The sequence below is a fragment of the Coffea arabica genome, chromosome 11c, assembly GCF_036785885.1.
Source record: "Coffea arabica cultivar ET-39 chromosome 11c, Coffea Arabica ET-39 HiFi, whole genome shotgun sequence".
NCBI lineage: Eukaryota > Viridiplantae > Streptophyta > Magnoliopsida > Gentianales > Rubiaceae > Coffea > Coffea arabica.
Window position 1 is genome coordinate 35,522,549 of NC_092330.1, and position 27,083 is coordinate 35,549,631.

General features: G+C 34.3%; 2 protein-coding genes across 6 annotated transcripts; both read left to right on the plus strand.

The window, feature by feature from the left end:
* Nucleotides 1–301: 301 nt before the first annotated feature.
* LOC113719570 (probable L-gulonolactone oxidase 6) lies at nt 302–23,401 on the plus strand. Of its 5 annotated transcripts, none has more exons than XM_072071449.1 (5): nt 302–1,165; nt 1,765–2,020; nt 2,116–2,217; nt 2,404–2,883; nt 3,652–4,283. In XM_072071449.1, exons 1-5 carry the CDS (start codon nt 479–481, stop codon nt 3,744–3,746), a joined length of 1,620 nt encoding a protein of 539 aa, XP_071927550.1. In that variant the 5' UTR covers nt 302–478; the 3' UTR covers nt 3,747–4,283. The 5 variants fall into 5 exon arrangements, with proteins under 5 accessions (XP_071927550.1, XP_071927548.1, XP_071927549.1 ...); XM_072071451.1 differs by lacking the exons at nt 302–1,165; nt 1,765–2,020; nt 2,116–2,217; nt 2,404–2,883; nt 3,652–4,283 and adding exons at nt 17,556–17,648; nt 20,026–20,528; nt 21,093–21,348; nt 21,455–21,556; nt 22,484–23,393; XM_072071447.1 differs by lacking the exon at nt 3,652–4,283 and having other exon boundaries at nt 2,404–3,292.
* On the plus strand, nt 6,992–11,217 carry LOC113715486 (probable L-gulonolactone oxidase 6). The gene is made up of 4 exons (XM_027239690.2): nt 6,992–7,672; nt 9,376–9,631; nt 9,739–9,840; nt 10,495–11,217. The coding sequence occupies exons 1-4, from the start codon at nt 6,992–6,994 to the stop codon at nt 11,205–11,207; spliced, it is 1,752 nt and encodes a 583-aa protein (XP_027095491.2). The 3' UTR covers nt 11,208–11,217.
* Nucleotides 23,402–27,083: the final 3,682 nt, after the last annotated feature.

The following is a 27,083-nucleotide window of genomic DNA, read 5'->3' on the forward strand; positions in this document are numbered from 1 at the left end:
AGAAAAAGAAGAAAAAAGTTAGCTGTATAGTTATAATAATTAAACAGACTCAAATTGGCCTAAAGCTTGATGAGTGCAAGCATATATATGTGCACTTAAGTGCTTGAGGTATTCTTGGACGACATCATGTTCTGTTTCAAATGGTACGTAGCATCTAAAACCAAAAGCTAGTGATGTAAGGGACCAGAACAATTTGTTTTTTAGACGATTCTCTATTCTGATTTCATTCGACTTAAAAAACAGAAATATATTAAGAGCTACAAGATACCAATTAAACCTCATTAAAACATCAACATTTTCCAGTCACATTGCTTGTCCAAATAGCAATTTAATTTCTTAAAGCTAAAACTTTCAATAAATCATTCTTTGTGAATGTATATATAAATGTCTACAAGTATACAAATCTCTCTGTATCTCAAACACAAACTATAGAATTATTTGTGTACAAACTTTCCATGAACTCAAAATTATACCTAAAATGTGTTCTGAAATGGGAATATTTCCTTGGCTACCTCTATTACTATATTTCATTTGCTTGACTACAATATTTTTGGTGGGCTATATTCCTCATGAAGATCACATAAAATGTTCATCAGGAAATGCTAATTGCACAATCAGCAATGTATACCGATCATTTCCCGATCGAAGCATATGCCGAGCAGCTGAAGCTGCTTATCCTACAACAGAAGAAGGGCTTCTTTCAATCGTAGCAAATGCAACTTTTCTGCAGAAGAAAATGAGGATAGCTACCTCATTATCCAACAGTATCCCTAAGCTAATGTGTCCAGACGGTGAAAATGGCTTAATTATTAGCACTAAGTACCTTAACAGAAGGGTGGGTTTGGACGAATCAGCCATGACTATAACAGTTGAGACTGGAATGACTCTAAGGCAGCTGATCAATGAGAGCGCCATGGCTGGCTTAGCTCTACCTTATGCTCCTTACTGGTGGGGTGTGACAATAGGTGGAATTTTGGGAACGGGTGCACATGGCAGCACATTGTGGGATTTGGGACCTGCAGTTCATGATTACGTGATTGAGCTTCGGATTGTAACGCCAGCAGGGCCTGATGAGGGGTATGCAAAAGTTCGGACACTGAAAATTGGTGACCCTGAGCTTGATGCAGCTAGAGTCTCTCTTGGAGTTCTTGGAGTTATTTCACAGGTATGTACCTAGCTTTTTTCCTTTGCTCTATCATGAATTTTCTTTTCTATTTTTCTGTATCAGCTTCGTATACAAGACCATGCTGAAATTGATGTAAATAATTTCGTGAAAGCAAAGCTTAGACAAGGACTAATTGAATAGAAAAGCCTTTCTAGGATGTCTATTTAAAGTTGGAGTCCCGCTCAGAGGATAAATCACAGACTAGCGATATATTTTCTTGCTATTTTTTTTTTCATTTTTTTAGTCAAACAAACCATTTATTTATCTAGACAATGCAAACTCGAAAAATTGATTAATAATAACGTAGAAAAGAAATAGAAAACCTTAGCTACTAAAGACAAATACCAATCTGAAGATCTACAAGTTTAAAACAACAATCAATAATCAGTATACCCAAGATTAATTTTATAAACTATACATTATTTTCTTTAAAAGATAAAACATTTTGATTATGTTCGTACAAATACAAGATTTGATCTCAAATTTTGTGAGAATGACTATACAGTTGCCTGTCAGGCATACATCTTTACTAGTCTTAGCCCATAAGCTTTGAGCTGTGGTTTCGCGGCCTATGTAACAGTATATATTTATCATGACAGGTGACTCTGCAATTGCAGCCACTGTTCAAGAGGTCTATAACCTTCTTAGAGAAAGATGATTCGGACTTAGGAGCTCAAATTTCTACCTTCGGCAACCAACATGAGTTTGCAGACTTTACTTGGTTCCCAAGTCAAAAGAAGGTTCTCTATCGTATTGATGATAGAGTCCCCTACAACACCACTGGAAATGGTGTTTTTGACTTTTTCGGACTTAGCCCTGTATCTTCATTTCTTACGGCAGTTTCAAGAACCATAGGTTTGTCTATGATTACCCACAAAATTAACTCAACATTAATTTTGATCAGCTCAATCGTTGTTAATTTTCTATTCTTGTTCTTTGTTTTTGAATAGAGGAGATTCAAGAATATACAGGTCATGCTGTAGGGAAATGCATAACCGGATCACTAGGCAGATACATACTCAAAAAGGCTGGATATGGGCTGACTAACGATGGTAATTCTTATCCAAAAGTCTAAATAGTTTTGTAAATTTTTCATGTCGAAAACTATCACATTCTTTACCCACCCCCTAACAAAAAGAACCCAAAAAAAAAAAAAAGGAGCTGAGAATAATAACAGCATGAATTGTCTTGTCTCATTACGGCATATATAATGATGATACTTTTTAAACTCTGAACAGGTACTAGTTTTAAGGGCTACCCTGTGGTAGGGTATCACAATAACCTTCAATCAAGTGGGACTTGCCTTGATACCCCAAAGGATGGATTATGGACAGCATGTGCATGGGACCAGAGATTTAAGGGGTTATATTTTTTCCAAAATGGAATCAGCATTAGCTTATACAAAGCCAAGGATTTCATTCAAGATGTGCAAAAGCTTGTCGCTTTACAACCTAAGGCCTTGTGCGGTGTTGATATTTATAATGGTATCCTTATCAGATATATTACAGCATCAAGTGCTTACCTGGGCAAACAAGAAGATTCTGTGGAGTTTGATATAACTTACTATAGAAGCAAGGATCCAATGGCCCCAAGACTACATGAAGATATCTTTGAAGAGATAGAGCAAATGGCAGTGTTCAAATATGGCGGAATGCCTCACTGGGGCAAAAATAGGCATCTCACTTTTATTGGTGCAATCAACAAGTATGAAAATGCTGGTGAGTTTTTGAAGGTCAAACAATCGTATGATCCTTTAGGGTTGTTTTCGACTAAGTGGACAGACAAAGTTCTTGGCTTGAGAGATGGCATTACAGTATTGAAAGAGGGTTGTGCATTAGAAGGATTGTGCATATGTTCACAGGACATTCATTGTGCCCCAAAAAAGCGATACTTTTGTCGACCAGGAAAAGTTTATAAGAATGCCAGAGTTTGTACTCAATTGACATCCTAACCATGTGCTTCATTGCTTCTAGACGTTGGAATTTCTTGTCAACCATGATTTTAGGTCACGTTTGAGCCTAGAATTATGTCATTCAAATTCATTTTGTACATAGTAGTCTAGTTTGGCTATCTAAGAAAGTGTAAATTATTGTAATCTTTTCTTTAATTTGAAGAATGTTTAGATCATAGAGTATAAATCCTCCAAAGTGAAATGCTAAACAATAGAAGTATGAACCAAGCTTACATTCGGTAATTGGCTCGAACTGAGCTTAACATTCTTTGCAATGTAAAGTATTCACTAATCAAATCTATAGTACTAGCTCGTTAACTTTGGGTGACTGCTAGTATCTCATTCTTTAGCCAAAGAAAATTTACAAGCTTCCCATCAAATCTGTAATCCACGTTGACATATTGGATTTGCTTAAGAATCTGTTTTGTTGGATGCAGTCCTCCTGAAGAACACCTAAAATGTTCATCAGGAAATACCAATTGCACAAACTCTAACACTTATGGATCATTTCCTGATCGAAGCATTTGTCGTGCAGCTGAGGCAGTCTACCCAAGAACAGAAGAAGAGCTCATTTCAATAGTGGCAAATGCAACAATGCTGAAGAGGAAAATGAAAGTAGCTTATGTGTAATGGACTCCTGAGCAGCACCAAGTACCTCAATCGTATAGTAAATATCGATAACTCAGCCATGATTGTAACAGTTGAATCTGGGGTGATCTTAAGGCAGGTGCTGGATGAAAGTGCTGCTAGTGGACTAGCCATGCCTCATGCTCCATACTGGTATGGTTTGACAATTGGTGGACTTTTGAGCACTGTTTCACATGGCAGCACATTGTGGGGTTTGGGACCCGCTGTTCATGATTATGTTATTCAGCTAAGGATTGTGACACCTGCAGGAGCTGATGAGGGTTATGCCAAAGTTCGAACGCTGAAAACTGGTGATGCTAAGCTTAATGCAGCAACAGTCTCGATTGGAGTTCTTGGAGTGATTTCACAGGCAGGTACCTTTTGCCTAGATGTATCAAGAATTGCCTTTTCCTTTCACTTTGCTATGGAATTCTAGATGAGAGACCTCACAAGTTGAGTTTTGTACAGTTCAAATTGGTTTGTATTACATATTTTACCTTACATGACAAGTTGCTAACATAGAATGGGTAATTTGGTCTATTTTACCTTGCATATTTTTCCACTTTTGTCACCTGAAATAGCAACCAGCATTCCCTTGAATTAAGAGGTTAAAAAGGAGAAATCATCAGTTTTCCTGGGGAGAAACAAAAAATTGCTCAACCCTTGGCTTAATTAGGATTGTAAAGGGTCGGGTTAATAAGTAGATCTAGACTTGGTTATAGAACTAGATCTAGCTAGTTCCGTTTTGATAAGACATTATTGGATTAAGATTCGCAACAGCATTCTGTGCTTTTTTTCTTATCCAACCTAGAGATTTTCATATAAAAACTTAAAATTCGTTCACAAATATCTTTTGCTGTAGTTGAAACTAGAACCTACAATTGTACAAGCTCTTGATCTGCTCTCTTGGGCCATTGATCGGCAAATTCAGCAATTCAACCAGTTGATCATGAATGGGAATTATACTTTCGGCCATAATTTACAGAGAATGCAATCAAGTAGCAGATAATTAAGCTAATGAAGTATGCAAATCCAGGATGAACTCTACTTATGATCAATTTTCGTTGCCTACACTTGCAAAAGACTTCATTGGCTTCATTGAAAAGTTTACAAAGATGCCTGTACTCGTTTGTCATCCTAAAAATGTATATCACGTTTACCGGCAATTCAATGTAATGCTTGTTAAAAGTAAGTCTAGAATTATTGACAGGTCCTTTGAATTCATCCTTAGTATTGTTTGTCACCTTTGAAAAAGATGCTCTGGAAAATTATTTTTTTTGAGTATTCTTTGTTACCTTAGAAAAAATGCTCACAAAAAAAAAAAAAACTTGATTTTGCTCATAATTTTTTTTCTTTTTTTTTTCTTTTGGTATGTTAAAATTTATTCCAAAGTAATAGAAACATAGAGTAGAATAGAGCTAATCCACAAAGGTGATATCCGTCAAATCAAGGCAACCCAGAGAAACAATATCTTGCTCACAATATTATAGGACACTTTAACAAGAAAAACCTTGAAAATGGCAAACAAATTCCAGCCCAACAAACTCTAATTTTTTCCCAACAACATGGTATCCTTCTTTCATAAAAAAAAATAATGAGAATAAGAAGCTTTTTTGCAAACAACTGGGAACTTTCACATCCCTATTCTGTAAAATTAGATAATATGTGATCATGGTATGTCTAATGATGTTTACCTGTCTATTTTAGATGAGAAGTGATTCCAGAGCATGCTAATTATATGGTACGCTTAGCATCATACCAATACCGTATTAGTCAGAGATGTTTGGTCAAAAATAAGTTATCTACCCAAGGTAGAAATTACTAGCAAATGTATATTTTCATCATACGAACCCATCAAAATAAAAGAAAGATTTCTAGCCATATTAAGTTTAAAAAAAGGTTGCCTCTCCTATTGATAGAGTCTCCTACAATAACCCGGCAAATGGTCTTTTGCTTTTATCAAACGTATCCCTGTATCTTCACTGGTTATGGCGGTTTCAACAGCTATAGGTTTGTCTATAAATACCCCCCTCATGACAAAAAAGAAAATAAAAAATACACGAACAATTAAAAGTTTGAATGATCTCGTCTCATTATTACATTTGTAAAATGGATAGTATCTCATTAACTGCCAACTAGTACTGGTGTTAAGGGCTCCCATGTGGTAGGGTATGTGTTACAATCGATCACGGTATGAGAAGTTGAGTACTTTCGAGCTAAATTAATTCGTATAATTTTTACAATTTTGATATAAATTCGCATTTAAATATAGATTTAAATTTGTCAACTCATATAATTAAGTTGTCAGTGATGCTAAATCTATTACGAATTTATATATAAAAATATTAAGAATTACATGAACCTCTTTGAACTAGACAGAACTCGACTTGTGAAACCTGTTCCATCACAATCACCTCGAATCAAATTGGGCTTTGTGTTCATGCTCCAAAGGATGGATTATGGACAGCATGAGACATTAGATTTAAGGGTATATATTATTTCCAAATTGGAATCAGCATTTGCTTAGTTAAAATGGGGACACTTCGAAGTCGCAATATTGCCTCAACTCAAATTCAAGGTTTTGCCGGACGAGATAGTATGCATGCGGCACACTTTGGTCAACGCATGTAATTCATTCTTTATTAAGAGTTGTTTAGTTTGTTTGCCTCCTTTTACTGTTTTATTCTAAGTTTTTTAATGGCAAATACCGTATGCTTGGAAGGGATGTTAACCCAAATTTTATTCTAAGTAAATCTAACAAATCTGCCAAACCCACCATCATAAGGTAGCATTTTTTTGCTTAAATAAAATCTGAATTAGCTTGAATTGAACAATAACAGGCAAAATCAAGCCATGTTTCAGCATGATTTCCAAGCTAGTCATGGAGACGAAATACGCTATGGCTCACAACCATAAATACTGGCATGATTGGAAGCCTCAACCATAGAAGCACCATGTGTTTTACAGACAAATTGGAATCAATAAAGATCTCATATCAAATTAAAAAAACTAAAAAACGATTAGTATTAATTTCCATGCTTCCTAAATATTGATTAAATATCAAAGTACACACGGTAATGGTCCAGCTAGCAGCTCAACTTCTTGAAGTCAAACTTACATTACAGCTCTTTCATCTTCTCCAGCTGGTCATACAAGGGAAGTTATTTTGTCAAATCTTTCCATGTCCATCACTATCTCAATCTTTAGCAAAAGAAAAATTACAAAACTTTATGTCAACTTTCAAAACCATGCCCAAGATACAATCTGAAAAAGGGTTGATTACACTAACATTTGGGATTTGCTTAACAATCTCCTTGGTGGGGTGCAGCCCTCCTGAAGAGCATATAAAATGTTCATCAGGAAATACTGATTGCACAATCTCCAATGCTTACGGATCATTTCCTGATCGAAGCATTTGTCGTGCAGCTGAGGCAGTCTACCCGAGATCAGAAGAAGAGCTCATTGCAATAGTTGCAAATGCAACAATGCTGAAGAGGAAGATGAAAGTAGTAACCACAACATCCCATAGTGTTCCTAAACTCACCTGTCCAGACGGCGAAAATGGGCTCGTTATTAGCACCAAGTACCTCAATCGAATAGTGAACATCGACAAATCAGCCATGACTATAGTGGTTGAACCTGGGGTGATGTTAAGGAAGTTGATTGATGAGAGCGCCATGGCTGGACTAGCCATACCTTATGTTCCATACTGGTGGGGTTTGACAATAGGTGGACTTTTGAGCACAGGCGCACATGGCAGCACATTGTGGGGTTTGGGACCTGCTGTTCATGACTATGTTATTCAGCTTAGGATTCTGACACCCTCAGGAGCTGGTGAGGGTTATGCAAAAGTTCGGACGCTCAAAACTGGAGATGCTGAGCTTAATGCAGCTAGAGTCTCGCTTGGAGTTCTTGGAGTCATTTCACAGGTAGATAAATTTTGCCTAGATGTATCATGCATGGGTTGCCCTTTTCCTTTCCCTTTTATTTGGAATTCTTTGTCTTTACTGAAGTTTATGGTACCATATTGAGCTCTTTTGATGCATGGTGGTAATGTGTGGTTGCATATTGAGCTTAATATAGATGGAGCAATTTGGGCTTGATCATTAGTTATCCTTTGACCTAACTTCCCACTTTTCTTTCTGGATTCGGCACAACTGCTAAAGCCATTGAGTTAAATTAAGAGGTAAATAAGGAGGGGGGAGGGGGGGGGAAGGAGCTCATCAGTTTCATGTCCTTGGAGGATAGGAACAACTCTTGCTCAACCATAATTACAAATAATATATTACTTATTTGGAAAGATATATTTGTATACATAACCATTAATAGAAGGCTCAATTTCATTTTACAAATATAGATCATGTCAAAAATTTAAAATTATTTTATTTAAGCAGTACAACAAGCTTTTAAGGAAATAGCATTGTTTTTTTATTAATATGATTCTGACTAAAAAATAAAATAGTTGTTTTCTATAGGACTGATATCACACTATTACAACATTTCTAGTTTGAAGCTTGAAAGCATTAATTATACAATAAGAAAGTGAACATGTATAATTAAAGGGCACGTAAAAGTTTTAGTTTGACAGTGAAATATCTGCACATGTATGAAGAGGTTCGAGATTCAAACCTTGCTAAAAATACATATTGTGGCCAAAAAACACGGTTCACTGGGTCACGCAAAACTCGGCTGGGTGATCCGGCTAAGTTTTCGATCAAACCAACAGGTCAAATGAACTTGATTAAATTCCTCCGTATCCGATGAAATGTTTGGCCTAGTGGCTGATTCATCAAGCCTAATGGGGCAATCATCGGATTAAATGCTGGGCCTAGCGGCTGGTTCAACAAGTCTAGTGAGTCAATCGCCGGACTGGTTTGGGTTTATTAAACTACGCTGTCAACCCTTGCTTTACCTAAGACCTGACGAAGGTTTCGGATCAACTAATATAACTGGTAACTGGATGTGACTACCTCTGGATTTATAGGAGTAGATTTACTCCCATCACACATCAATCAATGTTGGACTAGGATCCTGAACTGCATGCTTATGTTATTATCTGAATCTAGAGATTATCAGACAAACACTCGGAAGAGAGATGAGTTGAGTGGTTTAGGAGAGAATATAAGCGAGATGTTTTCTGGATCAAACCTCTCACTTATATACTAGATTATATCTATGAACTCAGATTTTAACGTGAGTTTTACTTGGCAGACATTTAAGCTTTCTTTGGTGCTTTAATCACAGCATAAATCTTTAGTTCATACCGAATTATATCCAAGAACTCAGATTTTTAACGAAAGTAGGAGAAAATTACGTTCATGTATGCCCGAAAACTAATTAGTTCTTGGAGCTACAAGGTGATATTGTTAATATTTAAGATACTTGAACATGTATGTACGCAGCACTGCTTTGGCTCCAATTCTTTAAGTAGCAAAAATGATTAGGCTGATTAGTAACATTTTGATGAATTCACATTTAATTTGTCAATATGGACAAATATATACACATAATTTGTCTCTTGGTAGGCCAGCTTTGTCGGAAGGTACAATCACGTAAAATCATGACTGGTCAGTATTTTCCGACAAAATTTCATTAGGCAACTACATGCCTAAAACAAGAATATGATTGGTAGGTGACGCTTCAACTGCAACCATTGTTCAAGAGGTCTATCACCTACGAAGAAAAAAGTGACTCAGAGCTGGAAGATCAAGTGTCTACATTTGGGAAACAACACGAGTTTGCAGACTTCAATTGGTACCCAAGTCAACATAAGGTGGTTTATCGAATTGATGATAGAGTGCCCTCCAGCACTCCTGGAAACGGTGTTTTTGATTCCACAGGACTTCGCCCTGCTGCTTCTCTTGCTCTGGCAACTTTAAGAGGCACAGGTTGGTTTGGTCTAAGATTGTCCACACAAAAAAAAAAAAATGCAAGTATAGTTTAATGTGTTCAATGAGCACCTTTTTCTTTTTTTTTTTTTTTTTTTTTTGCATAGAGGATAGTCAAGAATTCACAGGTTGCGCAGAAGGAAAATGCGCAAGTGCAGCAGTAAGCACGTCCTTGTTTGAAACAACTGCATTTGGATTGACAAATGATGGTATTTCTTCTTGACCATTTCGGCTTCTTTTTTTGTTTTCCCTATTTTCAACTTTACTTTGCGTGTTGAATAATTTTCCTGACCTTAAATAATTTCTTAAGCATTTATTGTACTAAAATTATAATCGTTAAGATTGCAGAAATTTATTTTTTTGGAAGAATCAAAGATTTAAAAGGTGCAAAAATATTTGAATATAGCTAGAAAAAAAAAGAGAAGAGAATGCAATTAGTCTAAATTGAAACTGTAAACTATATTTAAGCAAAGAGTTAATAAGACGTGAACCACTGTGTTGCTTGGTTAAGAAAAAAAAATCTAAAATTATAACCTATCACCAATTTGCATATGTTAGCAAAAGCATTACTTAAGTAAGAGGTAAGGTTATGTTGCTCTCTTTGTACTTATCTTTTACTTAATTAAATTTGTAAGAGTTTATGCCAAGCCCTCCAACATCGTAACGTGAATTTCACAATAAATTGAGAAAAGGTAGGAATATTTTCCTATCCTTTGAGCCGAAAAAGATCTGAATTGACAATATTAATGTACATATAAATCAGAAGGGTACACATAAATCAGTTTGGCGTCCGTGTTTTACATGCTCTTATGTATTCGAAACTTTTTCTTGGTTGGTTGGACATTAATGTCTAACTCTCACAGGTATCCTGTTTGAGGGCTACCCAGTCGTAGGGTATAACAATCGCATGCAGTCAGCTGGTTCCTGCCTTTATAGCCTAGAAGATAATTTATTAACAGTTTGTCCTTGGGACCCCAGAGTTGACGGTCTATTCTTTTTCTCAAGTGGGATCAGCATTAGCTTGTCCAAAGCTAAGGATTTCATTCGAGATGTAAAACAACTTGTTGCTTTGCAGCCTAATGGTTTATGTGGTCTTGACCTTTATAATGGTATCCTGATCAGATATGTTACTGCTTCAAGTGCTTACTTGGGGAAGGAAGAAGACTCTTTAGACATTGATATCACTTACTACAGAAGCAAGGACCCAATGGCCCCAAGAATTTATGAAGACATACTTGAAGAGATAGAGCAAATGGCAGTGTTTAAGTATGGAGGACTGCCACATTGGGGTAAAAATAGGAATTTGGCTTTCCTTAATGTCATTAAGAAGTACAAGAATGCTAAGGAGTTTTTGAAGGTCAAACAACTATATGATCCTTTAGCGTTGTTCTCCAGCGAGTGGTCAGACCAAATTCTCGGACTAAAAGATGGAATTACCATAGTAAAGGAGGGTTGCGCACTAGAAGGATTGTGCATATGTTCAGAGGACATCCATTGTGCCCCAAAGAAGGGATACTTTTGTCAACCAGGAAAAGTTTACAAAGATGCGAGGGTTTGTGTTCAGTTGACATCCTAAAAATGTATATCATGTTTACAGGCAATTAAATGTAATGCTTGTTAAAAATATGTCTAGAATTATTGATGGTACTTTTGAACTTCATCTGTTGGAATTATGCAACTTCTCTACAGATTTTTAGTACTAGAACAAATGAATTAGTTGTAGCATAAATCTACTGTTAGGAATAGTTTCACATTCAGTATCTTTCGTCTAGTTTAAATGTCTTAAATTATAAGCGTCTTTTATTGAGATTTATTAGCAAAAATTATGTTAATTTATTTCTTGAATAGAGGGTTTATGAATGAAGAATATAAGATTTTTCTAGTTCTTCAATATAAGACTACTTTATAAGAAACTTTTTTTCGTAGCACTAACTACAAATGTTGTTTCAAGTTTATACTTCAAATTCCAATAAAGTGGTACCGGAGCTAACAAAATGATATATTAGAGTCTGAAAAAATTCAGCAAAATATCATTGATAAGTCAGGAGGTATCAAATTGATTACTAATATTTATCAAGAGTATAATGTTGTTATTTTTTGATGTACAAGCTTTGATAGTTATGACAAAGTGTTTGTAGAACTGTACAGAGTTTACAAGGGTTTTTTTTATGTGTCTTATAACAATAATTTTATTTATTACAAGTCTTCTATTCAAGTTCAAATATCATAGAAAGGTGTTACCTTCAAAGAGGTTATTTGAATACATTAAAAATATCATCAATTATTTTGGAATTTGGTCCAAGAAGCCGAAAGAAGTAGGTCTTGCAAAGCTAATCATCAACTTGCCGAATCCAAAACAAGGTTTGAAGATTTTAGAAGACAATTCAAAACCTGCAGTCAGAGTAGAAAGAAAGAGTGTTGGATTGTTAAATAAAATTAGTTGTTAGTGGTAGTTTCATATTTAGTGCCTTTTGACTAGTTCAATGTTTTGAATTATAAGCATCTTTTGTTGAAATTTGTTTTTGAAGATTATGTTAGTTTGTTTTTTATATGCTCTATAAATAAAGAGCTCACGAATGAAAATTTTAAGATATTTTTCAATCTTTTAATATAAGACTTTATAAGAAACTTTTGCAAAAGCTAATTTTTTTTCGCAACACTAACTACAATTGTTATTTCTTAGTTTATACTCTAAATTCCAACTTCATCCTTAGCAAAAGATAGAATTTTTGCTCATAACTTTTTTTTTTTTTTTTGGGTGACTTCAAATTTATTCCAAAGCAACGGAAACGTACATTAAAATAAAGCTCTTTATCCACAATGGTGGCATCAGTCAGAACAAAGCAACCTGGACAAATAACATCTAGCCCACAATGTTATTGCCAAACTTTAACAACAGCAATCTTGAAAATGACAAACGAATTCCCAACCAACAAACTATAAATTTTTTTCTCAACAAAATGTTATTCTTTTTCTTTTTTTTTTTTAACTTTTACTGAGAATAAGAAGCTTTTTTGCAAACAACTGGGGAACTTTCACATCACTATTCTCTAAAATTAAGATAATATGTGATCATGGTATGTCTATCATGTTTAGCTGTCTATTTTATATGAGAAGTGGTTCCAAAGCATGCTATATTTTAGTAAATGTGTATTTTCAACATTCGAATCATCAAAATAAAAGAGAGATTTCTAGTGATATTAAGCCAAAAGAAGGTTGCCTATCCCATTGATGGAGTCCCCTACAACAGCCCGGCAAATGGTGTTTATGCATTTATCGGACTTAGTCCTGTATCTTCACTGCTTATAGCGGTTTCAAAAGCCATAGGTTTGTCTATAAATACCCTCGAAAACTACCTGAACATTGGTTATGATCAACTTTAAGTTGATTGGTTCTGAATAAAGGAGATCCATAAATACAAAGGTCATACCCTATAGGGAATGCACCACCAGATTATTAGGCAGATACATACTCACCAAGGCTTGATACGGGTTGGCTTACAATGGTAGTTCTTCTCCAAATCTAAATGGTTTTGTAGTTTTTGCATGTTGAAGAAAATCACTTTCTTTACCCACCCCCTAACAGAAAAGAAATTTACAAAATACAAGAAGAATAAAAGCATAATTGATCTGGTCGTATTAACATATATCCATGCATGTAATGGTAATATCTCATTTTAACTGTTTGTTAGTACTAGTTTTAAGGGTTACCTTTATCATACTCGATCATGGCATCACAGGTTGAGTTCTATCCAATTAAATTAATTCTTGCAATTCTTACAATTTTTGGTATAAATTCATATAATTTAAATGTAAATTTTAATTTGTCGATTCATAGTCTATCACACCAAATTTATATGAATTTACATCAAAATAGTACTCTCCATCCCATTGTTAATTTCATTTTTCCACTTTTTGGTTGTCTCAAAATGTGAGTCAATTCAAAAAAAAGTCAAACCACTCTTAAATTTTTTTTTTGGTTTATGCCTCTCACTTCAAAAAGACAAGATTCTATCCAATTACACTAAACAATTGTGGAGGGCCCACCATATCACATTTCTTTCCTAACTCCCGTAACATTAGAACTTCAACTCCTTACGTTTTCGTTTTCTTTTCTTTTCTTGCATTTCAAATCTTTGGTTTTATTCAATTTTTTCTTTCCATGCTTTTTTTTTTTTCACTTTTCTTTCCTCTTTCCAAGCGACACAAGATTTGCGGATGCAATCACACTTTTGTTATTGGTCTTTCTATCTCATTTTTTAACAAAAGAATGCATTTCTTACAATAGTGCAAATCAATCTTTAAGGAAAGTTTTCTTGTGATGTAAGGGAAGTTTTCTTACAAGAATGCATTTCTTGCAATAGTGCAAATCAATTTGACAGCTCAACTTCTTGAAGTCAAACTTTCATTAGAGCTCTTCATCTTCTCCAGTCATATAAGGGAAGTTATGTTTTTCAAATCTTTCCAGGTCTATCACTATCTCATTTCTTAGCAAAAGAAAAATTACAAATTCCATGTCAACTTTCAAAGCCATGCACAAGATGCATTCTGAGAAGGGGTTGGATTATTAACAGCTTGCTCCTGGGACCCTAGAGTTAACGGTCCGTACTTTTTCTCAACTGCAATCAGCATTAGCTTGTCCAATGCTAAGGATTTCATTCAAGATGTGAAAAAACTTGTTGCTTTGCAGCCTGACGGCTTATGTGGTATTGACCTTTATATTGGTTTCCTGGCTAGATATGTTACTCGTTCAAGTGCTTGCTTGGGGAAGGAAGAAGATTCAATAGAGTTTGATATCTCTTACTATAGAAGCAAGGACCCAATGGACCCAAGAATTTATGAAGATATTCTTGAAGAGATAGAGCAGATTCATTTGCACACAAAAGCTTCATTATATTTAAAACCATGTTAAACATAGGGAAATATTAATGGCGCTCCAGATAGTTTTTAAATCCTTTTCTTTTGTTTTATTTTGTGTTCTTTTCCACGATCTGAAATTTGCTTATCATGGAATGAGCATTCCTAGTTTTTCTTGAGAAATCGGAGAATAAACATCAGCCAAATGTTCATCCTATATTTTGGTGGGATAAGCCTTTAGTTATGGATGACTCCACTGTACTCATTTTTCTGATAAGGTTAAACTTTTTTTTTTTTTTTTGTGTTAATGTAATTTAAGACACTTTTGTAGAGAGTGTAATTGAAAATATGGCCTATAATCACTCTAGGAGCATTAAAAATATTCCTTGGAAAAATTTTCAACCAGAGTCACCTGATTAATTAGGAAAATTTCACTAATGCCATATACAACGTATCTTTAGGCATGTCAATTGAGCCTAATGGGTTGGGTTCCGAAGTAGCCAAGTTTAGACTTAGTGAAAAACATAACAACTAGTTTCAGGTTAAATCGATTTGGGTTTTGAAACATTATGGCTCAAACTGGGCCCTTTTATTTCATTGGGCTTCAGGGTCCAAAATGAGCTTGTCCAAATTCAACAATTTCTCATTCATATTTTTCTAAACAGATAAGATATTAATTAAATAAAATCAAGGTTTATGATTTTAAGAACAAGATTTATCATAATTACTATTGCACATTTTTTTTACATAATTTTTTTAATGGGAGAAGAATGCCAACCCTTTTATTTTATTCATGCAAATAAAATTAAAAATTACAAGAATTTGAGGGGTCGAACCTGATCTCAAATAATAAAATGAAGATTAAATAAGGAGTACTACTCCCTTACAATTTGTTTACATTTAAGTTCAAGATTAACGGAGGCACGAACTATCATTGGAAGATCCACCACTGAAGTAAACATAGCATCCGATCCCAAATTCAGTCTTGAAAGAGTGTCTACCGTTGCATTAGCTTCACGAAAAACATGAACCAAATCCGCAATTAAAGAAGAGAGGAAGAGCCTAATTTTGCTCAAATATATTGCACAAAGGCCACTTAGTTAAAGAACCAGCTTTAACTAAAGTGACCAACACTTACTTGCAAGTCCACCCCAACTTGCCTCTCGTGCAACGGATGATCAGGTCAACTAAGAGTTGGAGGCCAGCCAACAAAGACAGGGCCTTAGCAATTATAACATCAACTTCACCAAACATATTATACAGGTGGAAGGGGAGGATGGGTTAGGATCGGGTCAACTCGACCCTTATAGCAATCCTACGTATCTTATTACTTTTACGTAATGTTCTTACCAAAATTAATTAAGTACGAGATCTTGGAGGACCCGTCGAAGTATTTTATTGTATGTAGGTGTCTTTTTCATGAATCAACTCAAAGGTTAATTTAAAAACTGTCTAGATCCCGAAGAATTTTCTCGATATATTATTTCTTATTAATAGGAACACCAGCTTTAAGTTAGATCAACTTAAGAATGGAACGTACAGCCCGCGGATAAGGTCTTTGGCTCCGTGATTTAGAACGTGGCAAGGACTGGATTCTCACTGACTCCCTTTCTCCATCCCCTAACCTTCGTAAAAGACAAAATAAAGACTTGACGTTTGCGCTCAAAAGAAACAAAAGACTTGACTTTGGCTCGAGATTGCTAATACAATTCTGAGTCAAGTATGAATCGCTATAGGCTGCTTGCATTGACCGTTAATGCCCTACCAATCTTCTATGATAAAGAATTGCTCTTGGCGGTGAAAAATCATGCATCGGTACAAAACGGTGTCCCGGTTTTTACGAGTTGTGGGTATCGTGGGATACTGCATGGCAGCTGAGATTCAATGGTCAGTTTCGTTACGCCAGGTTCAACTGATATAAAAATCATATTTCTAGATAGAACTTGGATTAATGCTGACTTTTAACTAATCTTAATGATTCATGATCAGCTCATAGTTTTGGTACCAGATTGATCAATTGATAAATTTGGCACCATTGAGCCTTTGACTCGCAAGATTAAATTGCCCATTTTTTTAATGATTAGAGATATGTACTACTACTTCTCAATTGGCAGACGCCTAGCTTCATGTACTACTACTTTTCAAAACTGGAAAAGTATATCATATCCACCATGACGGGAATCATAACAAGCAATGGTAAGATCGGAGAAAAATAAGTTGCAGAAAATGCGAACTGTTAGGAAATAATCAAGACGAAGCACACATGAAACAATTAATTCAAGGGAGCTTCTTTGATTGGTATATATATATATATATATATATATATATATGCTTTACGTAGCATATCAAGTGGCAGAAAATAGTTGCCACACAGCCATTAATGTCATTGCTCATATTTGTGGTGTTCGAAATGAATTTACAAGTGAAAAATAAGAAAATTTACATCATCAACTCTACTTTGAAAAATGGCTAAGATGAAATGTTGTGAGATTAAATTTGTGATGATCACATATTAGATTTGCCTAAAAACTTGTTTGCCTGGCTCTGCACCTCATAGGGTGGCATAAAATGTGCAAATAATTTAGCCTAAGGATTGTTGGTGTAGAATTTGAGGGATGAACACTTGTGATGAATAATGAGAATTTGCTTTTCGAGAATTTCAGTACCCTTTATAGAGTGCAAATGACAATGGATGAATTTTCTATAAAATAACACCTTGCGCTAATGTTTCGAAACTCTAAAGAAAAATCGCTGGTAATATTTTTAAAGAATTTCTAATGGAGTGATCATCAGGGAAGTCAGCAACAGAAATCAAATGGAGGGGACCACAAGGCAAGAATTGGTTATAACAGACTGAAGTCGGTTGGAGAAGAAGAGAGTTAGTTAGTCCGTTAGTTAGTTAGCTGATTGTCTCCTGAGCTTGAAGCTAGTAATTGTATAAATAAACATCTACAAATGAATGTGAGGATCATCGAGGAATTCATTTGTAATCTTCTTACTACTCAATAAAATCTCAGATTCTCATGATCTCTCTTTCTTTCTCTCTTCACCTCTTACTCTCATCTCTCTTTTCTTCTATTCCTTCTTCTGATCAATTCAATCCATTTCAAAACTCACAAGGCACTTGCAGGAGTCATAGAAGGAATGTAAACTGGTATCAGGTAGGGGTGAGCAAACGGTGCATATTCGGTAATTCGGGTATATGAATTCGGTAAATTCGGTTATTAGACTTACAGAAATTTAAACCGCTTTCAAATTCGAATTGGATACACCTGAATTCATTTCAATTTCAAATTTGAATTCAGAAATGGTAATGAATTCGGGTTAACCGAATTCAATGATTAATTTACAAATTTATAATTTACAATGATTAATAATAAGTAATATTAGTTACAAACTTACAAATTACAATGATTAGTGATAAATGATATTAGTTACAAACTTATAATTTATTTCAAATCAAAATACAACTTATTTACTCACTTATGTTATTGTGTGGTTGTATATACAATGTCACTTATTTACTTATAAATTACAAAGTATGTAATACGTTATACTTACATTTATTCTTATTTCTTATATAGCTTTTTTGGAAAAAATATGCAAATCACTTAATTTGCTTTTAATAGTGAAAACCAATGCAAAAATACATTGATTTGCAATTCATATGCATTTACTTAGACCGTTTAGTTGTCTTGTCTATGCTTAAAGCCTTACGATTAGTGAATATAGGATATGAATTTTTATGTTAAATATGTAATGTAATTTTAGAGCACATTAATACTTGCAAGTTACAAGTTACGCATTCAAATATCAATAATTCAAACATGAATGATATACCAAATTACGAATATCTAAATTCTAGTTACTAATTATGTTTATTGTTTAATATTTAGTATTATACCTCTACTTATTAATTATTATCTAATTCTAGTCATGTATAAAATAATAAGTATTATAGTTATGTTATGTATTGTTGTATATTTGTATTATTATAGTCATATAACAATTAACAAATATTAAAATAGTCTATTGTACATCATTATATATTATGATTATCAAAAGTATATGATAATACCATATACTAACTATTATTAATAGCATTTACCTATATAATATAATAATATAATAGTAGTACATACTAATACTAAATAGCATTTATCTATATTTTATATAATTTTATAAACTAATTTGGCATTCGAATGCGGTAATACGGTACCCTATTTCATTTTACCGAATTTGAATTTGAAATCGATTATTACCAAATTCATAATCTCATTACCTATTTCATACCATATGAATTTGGTAAATACCACTTTTATACCAAATTACCAAATACCCGATTTCAAATTACTAAATTGAATTTGAATTTGGGTATGAATTTGGTACCTACCAAATTTGCTCACCCCTAGTATCAGATGAGCATGGAAATATTTAGAAGCAAATTTATTTTGGAAGGAAAAAAAAAAACTGGAGCAAGAAGTATGTATAGGCCAAATAATCAAAGCGAAATGCATTAATGAAAGAATTATAGGAAGCTCCTTTGATCGGTTCTGCCTTGCGTAGCACATCAAATTCGGTAGAAAAGTGTTGCCACCAAATAACCAAATTGCATGGAAATGGAAATGGTTCCCACATTATGTTCCATTTTATTCAGCACAACTCCAATCCGGTTTCTGATAATAATTTTATACAGAATCATTAGGATTTCAATCTAATTAGAAATTAGAAAATTATTTGTGCCCCATATTTCGAACTTCAAATTCGGTCAATTGACGCAATTCTAGTTGTACATCACTTGTTCAACTTATTTTCTTACCCTACTTAGCCAATAATACAATTGCTCACGGTAAAATATATAGATATATTCTGGCGTTGGAAATTAATCTACCTATGAACCTGCATCCCTTTCTAAAAACCAAGAAAATTGGAAATGGCCAAAAATAAAAAGAAAAAAGAAGACAAAAAATATGCTATTCAAATAAGCTGCTTTGATAAGTATCTGTCTTGGCTAGTATGCAATGCATATTGAAGTCGTAGAAAATTGTTGTAGTCATAGCACGTGTGATTACGTGTTCCATTTTTTGATGCAAAACTTAGATAAGCTTCATGATTTCGTAGAATCATGGGAATTTATTCACATTAAACCATAAAAATTTTAAAGCCCCACGTTTTTCAATGATTCAAAACTGATTAAAATAATCCTAGTTGTACATTACTTGTTCAACTAACTAGCTTTCCAACCACTCACCCTACTTAGCCATTAATGCAGTTCCTCAGAGTTATAAATAGGTATTGGAAATTAATCTTCCTATGAACTTGCATCCCTTCCTTGCGATCAAGAAATTTTACTTCATTCTTTCTATTTTGAAACAATGGCTAAGATTCAATTTGTGGTGACATATTGGATTTGCTTGACAATTTGTTTGGTTGGCTGTACACCCCCAGAAGATCACATAAAATGTTCATCAGGAAACACAAATTGCACGATCACAAACACCTATGCGACGTTTCCTGATCGAAGTATATGTCGTGCAGCTGAAGCAATGTACCCTAAATCTGAGCAAGAGCTGATTTCAATTGTGGCAAATGCAACTTCATTACAGAGAAAAATGAAGGTTGCAACCACAACATCGCATAGTATTCCTAAGCTCATGTGTCCAGGCGGTGAAAATGGGATAATCATTAGCACCAAGTACCTGAATAGAACAGTAAATGTTGACAAATCAGCCATGACTATCACAGTTGAGCCTGGGGTGACGTTAAGGCAGCTGATCAATGCCAGTGCTGCTGCGGGGCTTGCTCTACCTTATGCTCCATATTGGTGGGGTTTAACTGTTGGTGGAATGTTGGGCACGGGTGCTCATGGAAGCACATTATGGGGCTTGGGCAGTGCTGTTCATGATTATGTGATTCAGCTCAGGATTGTTACACCTGCTGGCCCCGATGAGGGTTATGCAAAAGTTAGAACGCTGAGAAATGGTGATCCTGAGCTTAATGCTGCCAGAGTCTCGCTTGGAGTTCTTGGAGTTATCTCACAGGTATAAATTATGATTTGATGCAACGCATCCATTTTTTTCTTGCAGCTTATAAAGCAAATACACATCTTTATTAGTCTTGCCTCAAATCTCAACCTTTGGTTTCGCCACTGCTAGGGAAGAAAAAGATGTATCCTCTGTATGCTCTCCTATCTCGTCACCAAACAAGTTGGAAATTGTAGATTTTCCTTCATCTGATTAAAAATTTTCATTTATACTCCATGCAAATCTAGATTGTTTCCAGAGGAACAGAAAAGTTATCAAGTCTGTAGTGACCGTGGAGTCTCTAGTTCAAAACTCAAGGCCTTCTCTTTCCTACTTTGCCCTACAAGACTTGAATTTTTTCTTGTACTAGGACACACAAAATGTCAAAAAGGAGAGAGAGAGAGAGAGATTGCCATTTTATGGACTACTCACTCGAAAAAGTAATAGAAGAAAAGTGAAACTTTATGCTTTATTAATTTTTTTCTTACCTATATTTTTTTTACGGAAAGAAATGTAACAAAAAAAAAAAAGAAAAAACCAAGGATTTTTTTCCCGTGTAGTAAATATATAATACATTTGCAGGTGACTCTACAACTGCAACCGTTATTCAAGAGATCAATCACATATGTTCAGAAAAATGATTCAGACTTCGGAGATCAAGCATCCACCTTCGGCAGACAGCATGAGTTTGCAGATTTCACGTGGTACCCAAGCCAACACAAGGTAGTTTATCGGATTGATGATCGAGTCCCCTCCAACACCACCGGAAATGGTCTTTATGATTTTATGGGATTTCGATCTACACCTTCACTCTTTCTAGCACTAATAAGAACAGCAGGTAGGTTAAGTCAACATAAGTTTGCTGAATGATACTTGTAGTTTTAAGGGGCAGCATGTATTGATTGAAGTTCTATTTCTGGCTTTCTTTGTTTAATTTTGAATAGAGGAGACTCAAGAATCCATACGTGATGCTGTTGGGAAGTGCATAAATGGAGGCATAACCACATCTATATTGACAAACGCTGCATATGGACTGACAAACGACGGTATATATTTGTCCAAAATCTACTGTTTAAATTTTGCAATCAATTGTTCTTTGTTTTCTTTTTTTTTTTCAATGATCAAGACAAAAGTTTTTCATGGTAAAAACAATCAAATTAGTAATAACTCCACGGCCTTTTTCTTTCTTTTTCTTTTTTTTTTCATTCGTGTGGTATTTTGTGTAAGTATCAAAACAGGACTATCCCCAGAACTTTGCATATTAATTTATCGGATTCATAATTGCTTTGCATTGGGGTAGACAAGTTTCTTGTATCAATGTTTTAAGCTTAAAAGCTTAATAAATACCAATTTAACCCAAATCATCATCCAAACATTTGAAGCACAATGGAAGTATTATCACAGTTGTTTGCTAACTAGTGTTTGGATAGCATGTTTTTTCAAATAATATTTCGCTTGCATCATAAACATATTTTTCTATCCATCTTTTTATATTTTCAATCTATCTTTTTATCTCACATACATCATATTACAAAAAGTGCTACAGTAATTATTCCAAATAATATTTTAAATAATACTCTATCCAAACAAATATTTTTATAAAGAAGATAGAGTGTACAACACGAATGAATGTGAAAACTTAGTCAATACTAAACTGTAAAAAGTTAGGCCAAAACTGACACAAGACGTTTGATTAATGTCTAGTTTCTCCGTTCAAATGTTCTCATAAAGAAAATAGCGTGTACAACACGAATGAATGCGAAGACTTAGTCAATAATGAACTCCAAAAAGTTAGGTCAAAACTGACATGAGACGTTTGACTAATGTCTACACTTTCAAGGAAATGCAAGATGCAACAGCAAGGCATGATCTTTTAGTCTTCAATCTAGATTCCAGAAGTGTAAAATATGTTTGGAAAGAGAATATTTGTTTCCCGTAACTTACAAAGCTCTATTCTAATTAATGCGTTACAGGTTCAATGTTTAAGGGCTATCCTGTCGTAGGGTACAACAATCGCCTCCAATCATCTGGTTCCTGCCTTGATAGCCCACAGGATGGATTAATAACTGCCTGTCCTTGGGATCCTAGAGTTAAGGGTCTATATTATTTCCAAAATGGATTTAGCATTGGCTTATCAAAAGTCAAAGATTTCATACAAGATGTGCAAAAGCTGGTTTCTTTGCAGCCTCGAGCGTTGTGTGGTGTAGATCTTTATGATGGTTTCCTCATAAGATATGTTACAGCTTCAAGTGCTTATTTGGGAAAGCAAGAAGATGCTCTGGACTTTGATATAACATACTACAGAAGCAAGGATCCAATGGCCCCAAGACTGTATGAAGACATCCTTGAAGAAATAGAGCAAATGGCAGTGATTAAATATGGAGGGCTACCACATTGGGGCAAAAATAGGAATTTGGCGTTTGTTGGGGCAATTAACAAGTACCAAAATGCTACCGAATTTTTGAAGGTCAAACAATTGTATGATCCTTTAGGGCTGTTTTCTAATGAGTGGACAGACCAAATTCTTGGAATAAAAGATGGGATTACTATTATGAAGGATGGTTGTGCTTTAGAAGGATTATGCATATGCTCACAAGATAGCCATTGTGCCCCACAGAAAGGTTACTTTTGTCGACCAGGAAAAGTTTACACCGATGCAAGGGTTTGTACTCGTTTATCATCATAAAAATTAGAGGTGTCAAAATGGGTGACTTGGGCGGGTTTGGGTTGGGTAAAATGGGTAATGGGTATAAGTGAGTCAACTCATTTATACCCATTTAATTAGATGGGTATAAATGGGTAAGTCAAAAAATGAATTGGGTAACCCAATTACCCATTTATAACTCATTTATTTTAACATTTTGCAAACTCATTTAAATTCATTTTTGCAAACTAAGTTATCAATTTATACCACTCTTTGTACCCATCATTAGTTTTAAATATTTACTTATAATGTTCAATAAACTTATTTACCAATTTTTTTCATTTATACTCTATGTCACAAAATTACCTATTATTTAATAATTGAATAATACGAATATAAAAATTTGAATTAAGTACTATAAAAATTAATCCAAAAATTTTGAACCCCTAACATTTTTTTCATATATAAATTTAAAATTTCATTTTATAAAGATAAGAAAATAGGCTAAAATTTATCATAAATTGGTAATGCTAAAAAATGAGCAAGTTAACAAACTAAGAAAAAATAAAATAATAAGATAAAACCAACAAATAATAATAATAATAATAATAATAATAATAATGTTAACATCATGACAAAATGAAAAATTTGAAAAAAAAAAGGTAGGGGAAAAGAAGAGACTTGGGGGGAAGAGAATTTTAAATGGGTTAATTGGGTTTGATGGGTTACCCAATAATACCCATTTATTAAATGGGTATTATTGGGTAACCCATTTATACCCATATACAAAAATTTAAGATACCCATATCCATCTATTCATGGGCGGGTATGGGTAAATCTAGTTAAGTGGGTTGATTTGCCACCTCTAATAAAAATGTATCTCATTTCTTGTAGACAATAAGATTCTTGCATTTTTAATGTAATATGCATTTATGTAATAATAAATGACTAAATTTTACTTGGAACCGTTACAAGTTTCACTTTAGTTCTCCTTGATCCTTGGTATCTTAGACCAAGAAACAACTATCAATCGAATAGCATTCACAGTCCTAGTCACAGCCTGCACACTAGATAGTCTAACCTGCTGAAACACCATTTGATTCCTTGCCTGCCAAAGATGATGCTGGGTCGCTGATAGAGCAAACCTCCTTAACTTGTGACAAAAAGAATTAGATGTATTATGCTTGCTCCACCAATATACTTCTTGCCGTACCAAATTTCCCCTATACAATAAGCACAGCTTTTGAATCTTGCCCCAAAAACTACGGCTGAAGTCACATTCAAAAGCCAAATGTTCTAGTGTTTCATCATCTACATCACAGAAAACACAAGTAGAAGGAAGATACAGCAATTCCCCAATTTCTCAGCCTTGCTTTAGTATTTAATCGATGTCCGACCACTAGCCACAATATAAATGCATATCCACACTAATGTATACCACTGCATCCTGTTTCCAGATTCAATAAACTGTTTAAATGCATATTTAATATTAAGCTCACCAGTTAAAGTTTCATGAAAAATCCACTTTTGACCCTTAAACTTTGAGCTAAGGACACATTTTGTTCCCAAACTTTTAGACTCACCACATTTAATACATAAATTAATTATTTTGGACCACATTTAGTTCAAAAAAGGTAAAATATTCAATTTGAATGGAGAAGGCTGACGTGGCCATTGATTTTGATTGAAAAATTGTTTTTACTGAACGGCCACGTGCAAAACACATGACTTTCTCCATCCAAATTAAGCAATTTACTGTTTTTGAACTAAATGTGGCAAAAAATAATTAATTCATGTACTAAATGTGGTGCGTCTAAAAGTTTAGGGATGAAATGTGTCCCAAACTCAAAATTTATGGACGAAAAGTGGATTTTTCACTAAAGGTTTCAGTCCAGCTTACATGATCATCCCTATGTAAATTTTGTAACAAGGAGACAGCAGTTGATTAACACTGTTCCTTGTCTCCTTGATCTCCTGTGAACATCTTCTCCCAGAGTGCCGCTTCCATCTATCCCAATAAATGAATTCCGCCACCTTTGAATCCTTGGTTAACCTTAAATTATGCAGCAAATGTTCAGAAAATTTGAGATGCAAACGCTCCAACGGGTGCCAAATATCATACCGAAAAAAGGTATTCTAACCATTTCCAATCTCACTTGCAGAAAAGGATAAATGATAGTTCTCAATTGCAACACTTTTCTCCATGTCCATGAACAATCCTTCAGCAGTCCATACCCAATATTATTGGACACTTTATTTTTTAAAGTATGAAATCTATCCCACTTTAGTTCTTAGATTTTAATATTGGATACTACTTTAATCTATAAATTATGAAATTCATCCTACTTTAATCCTTAAACTATGAGCTTGCCTACTGTTCTATTAAATTTTAAATTTAAACATCATTTGTCTACTATCCTATTAGTTTTGACAATTTTGCAGGATAACCTCTTTTCCCTATATTAACCCTTCTTTTACCTTTTGGAGAGTAATATGCATATTACATTCATATTCAACTTTTGAATTTTGGAGATTAAGATTGGAAAGAGAAGTATAAAAATCACAATCAAAACACTATTTTTAAAAAGTTAAATTCCCGAAATGTGACAAAAAAATTGAAGCTACGGAAGTATTAGTATGACCATAATAAATTAGCTTATTCTAGCTTTTTCCGTTTTGTTACGCAAAGCGTCATTGTTTGATTGAGAAGCTTAAAGCTGTCAATAGGACCAAAAAAACTCTTTGCCAACACACTTGGAGGCCAACTAACGCCGGTTCCATAAAGAACACAGCATCATCTGTTAAGCTGGCTAACTTTGGAAATTTGGCGGTAGTTTGATCCGGTGCCGGAAGTGGATCCCTGTCCGGATCCACATCGGCGAAAAATACGAGTGACTTTATTTAGTTGTAAGGCCTTTTCTGATGTTGCCTTTCCTTTCCTTTTTCTTTTTCTTTTCCTCCATTGTTTTACATACTTTGTGTGTATACATACGCTTAAATAAGAATTATTGTAATATCTTATTATCACGACAACAAGTACCACAATTATCCAAAATGTATACAACTTTTGGCGCCTAATTGAATGTGGAATTCTGACTGTCACCCTGCTCTTAATCTAAATTCAATATATTTGGTACCTCTAATTAGGAAAAAGGCCAATTTAGTCCTTAAACTTTTATTTTTTGTCGATTTAGTCCCTATATATTATTTATAGTCAATTTAATCCTTAAACTTATATTTCGGTTCCAATCAAGGAACTCGATGGCAGTGCCACCGCATAATTTTCATCATGCTCCTAATCGAGAAACCCAAAAGGGGTATTTTAGGGACTTCAATGAGCCCAATGTCTCAGCAGCAACGCAAGCTTTCAGCACATGTATACATGAAACTATCCGACTGAATTCCAATCCGATGCATTAGTATTTCAATTTTGTGTGAATGCATTAGTGAATAAGAAGAGCAGCTAAACAGGAAAAAAAATGTACCAAAAGGAAAAAAAAACTAAAAGAAGAAGAAATGAAAATGTAATTCCAAAGGTAAATACAAGCTTTAATTAGTTCATCACGAAGAAATGACTTAAGGAGTTGAGTAAATACACTAACGGGCCGCAATTTGGTATTCGCCTTGCATATGGAAAGTGAACTATAACCAACGTTTTAAAATTCAGACCGTTAATTGAACCGATGAAGTGTTTGGGTCAAGATTCAATCGGTCGGACCAGTTCAACCCTGATTCAAAGAATTTTTAAAAAAATAATTTATATAAATATATATGTACAAAATAAGACATGCATTGGACTAATTTAAAACTTTATATGATGAAAAAATTAATATTTTCACAAATAAATTTTTTAAATTATAAGTTAAAACAAATAAATTTCATCTCAATCTTAATTGAATTTACCAAAAAAATAATGTTAAATAAAACTC

Coding starts and splice junctions, on each gene's coding strand:
- LOC113719570 (XM_072071447.1), top strand. CDS start 479: ATGTGTTCTGAAATGGGAATATTTCCTTGGCTACCTCTATTACTATAT. Junction 1,166..1,764: donor TTCTTGGAGTTATTTCACAG/GTATGTACCTAG, acceptor TTATCATGACAG/GTGACTCTGCAATTGCAGCC. Junction 2,218..2,403: donor ATATGGGCTGACTAACGATG/GTAATTCTTATC, acceptor AACTCTGAACAG/GTACTAGTTTTAAGGGCTAC.
- LOC113715486 (XM_027239690.2), top strand. CDS start 6,992: ATGCCCAAGATACAATCTGAAAAAGGGTTGATTACACTAACATTTGGG. Junction 7,673..9,375: donor TTCTTGGAGTCATTTCACAG/GTAGATAAATTT, acceptor TATGATTGGTAG/GTGACGCTTCAACTGCAACC. Junction 9,841..10,494: donor ATTTGGATTGACAAATGATG/GTATTTCTTCTT, acceptor TAACTCTCACAG/GTATCCTGTTTGAGGGCTAC.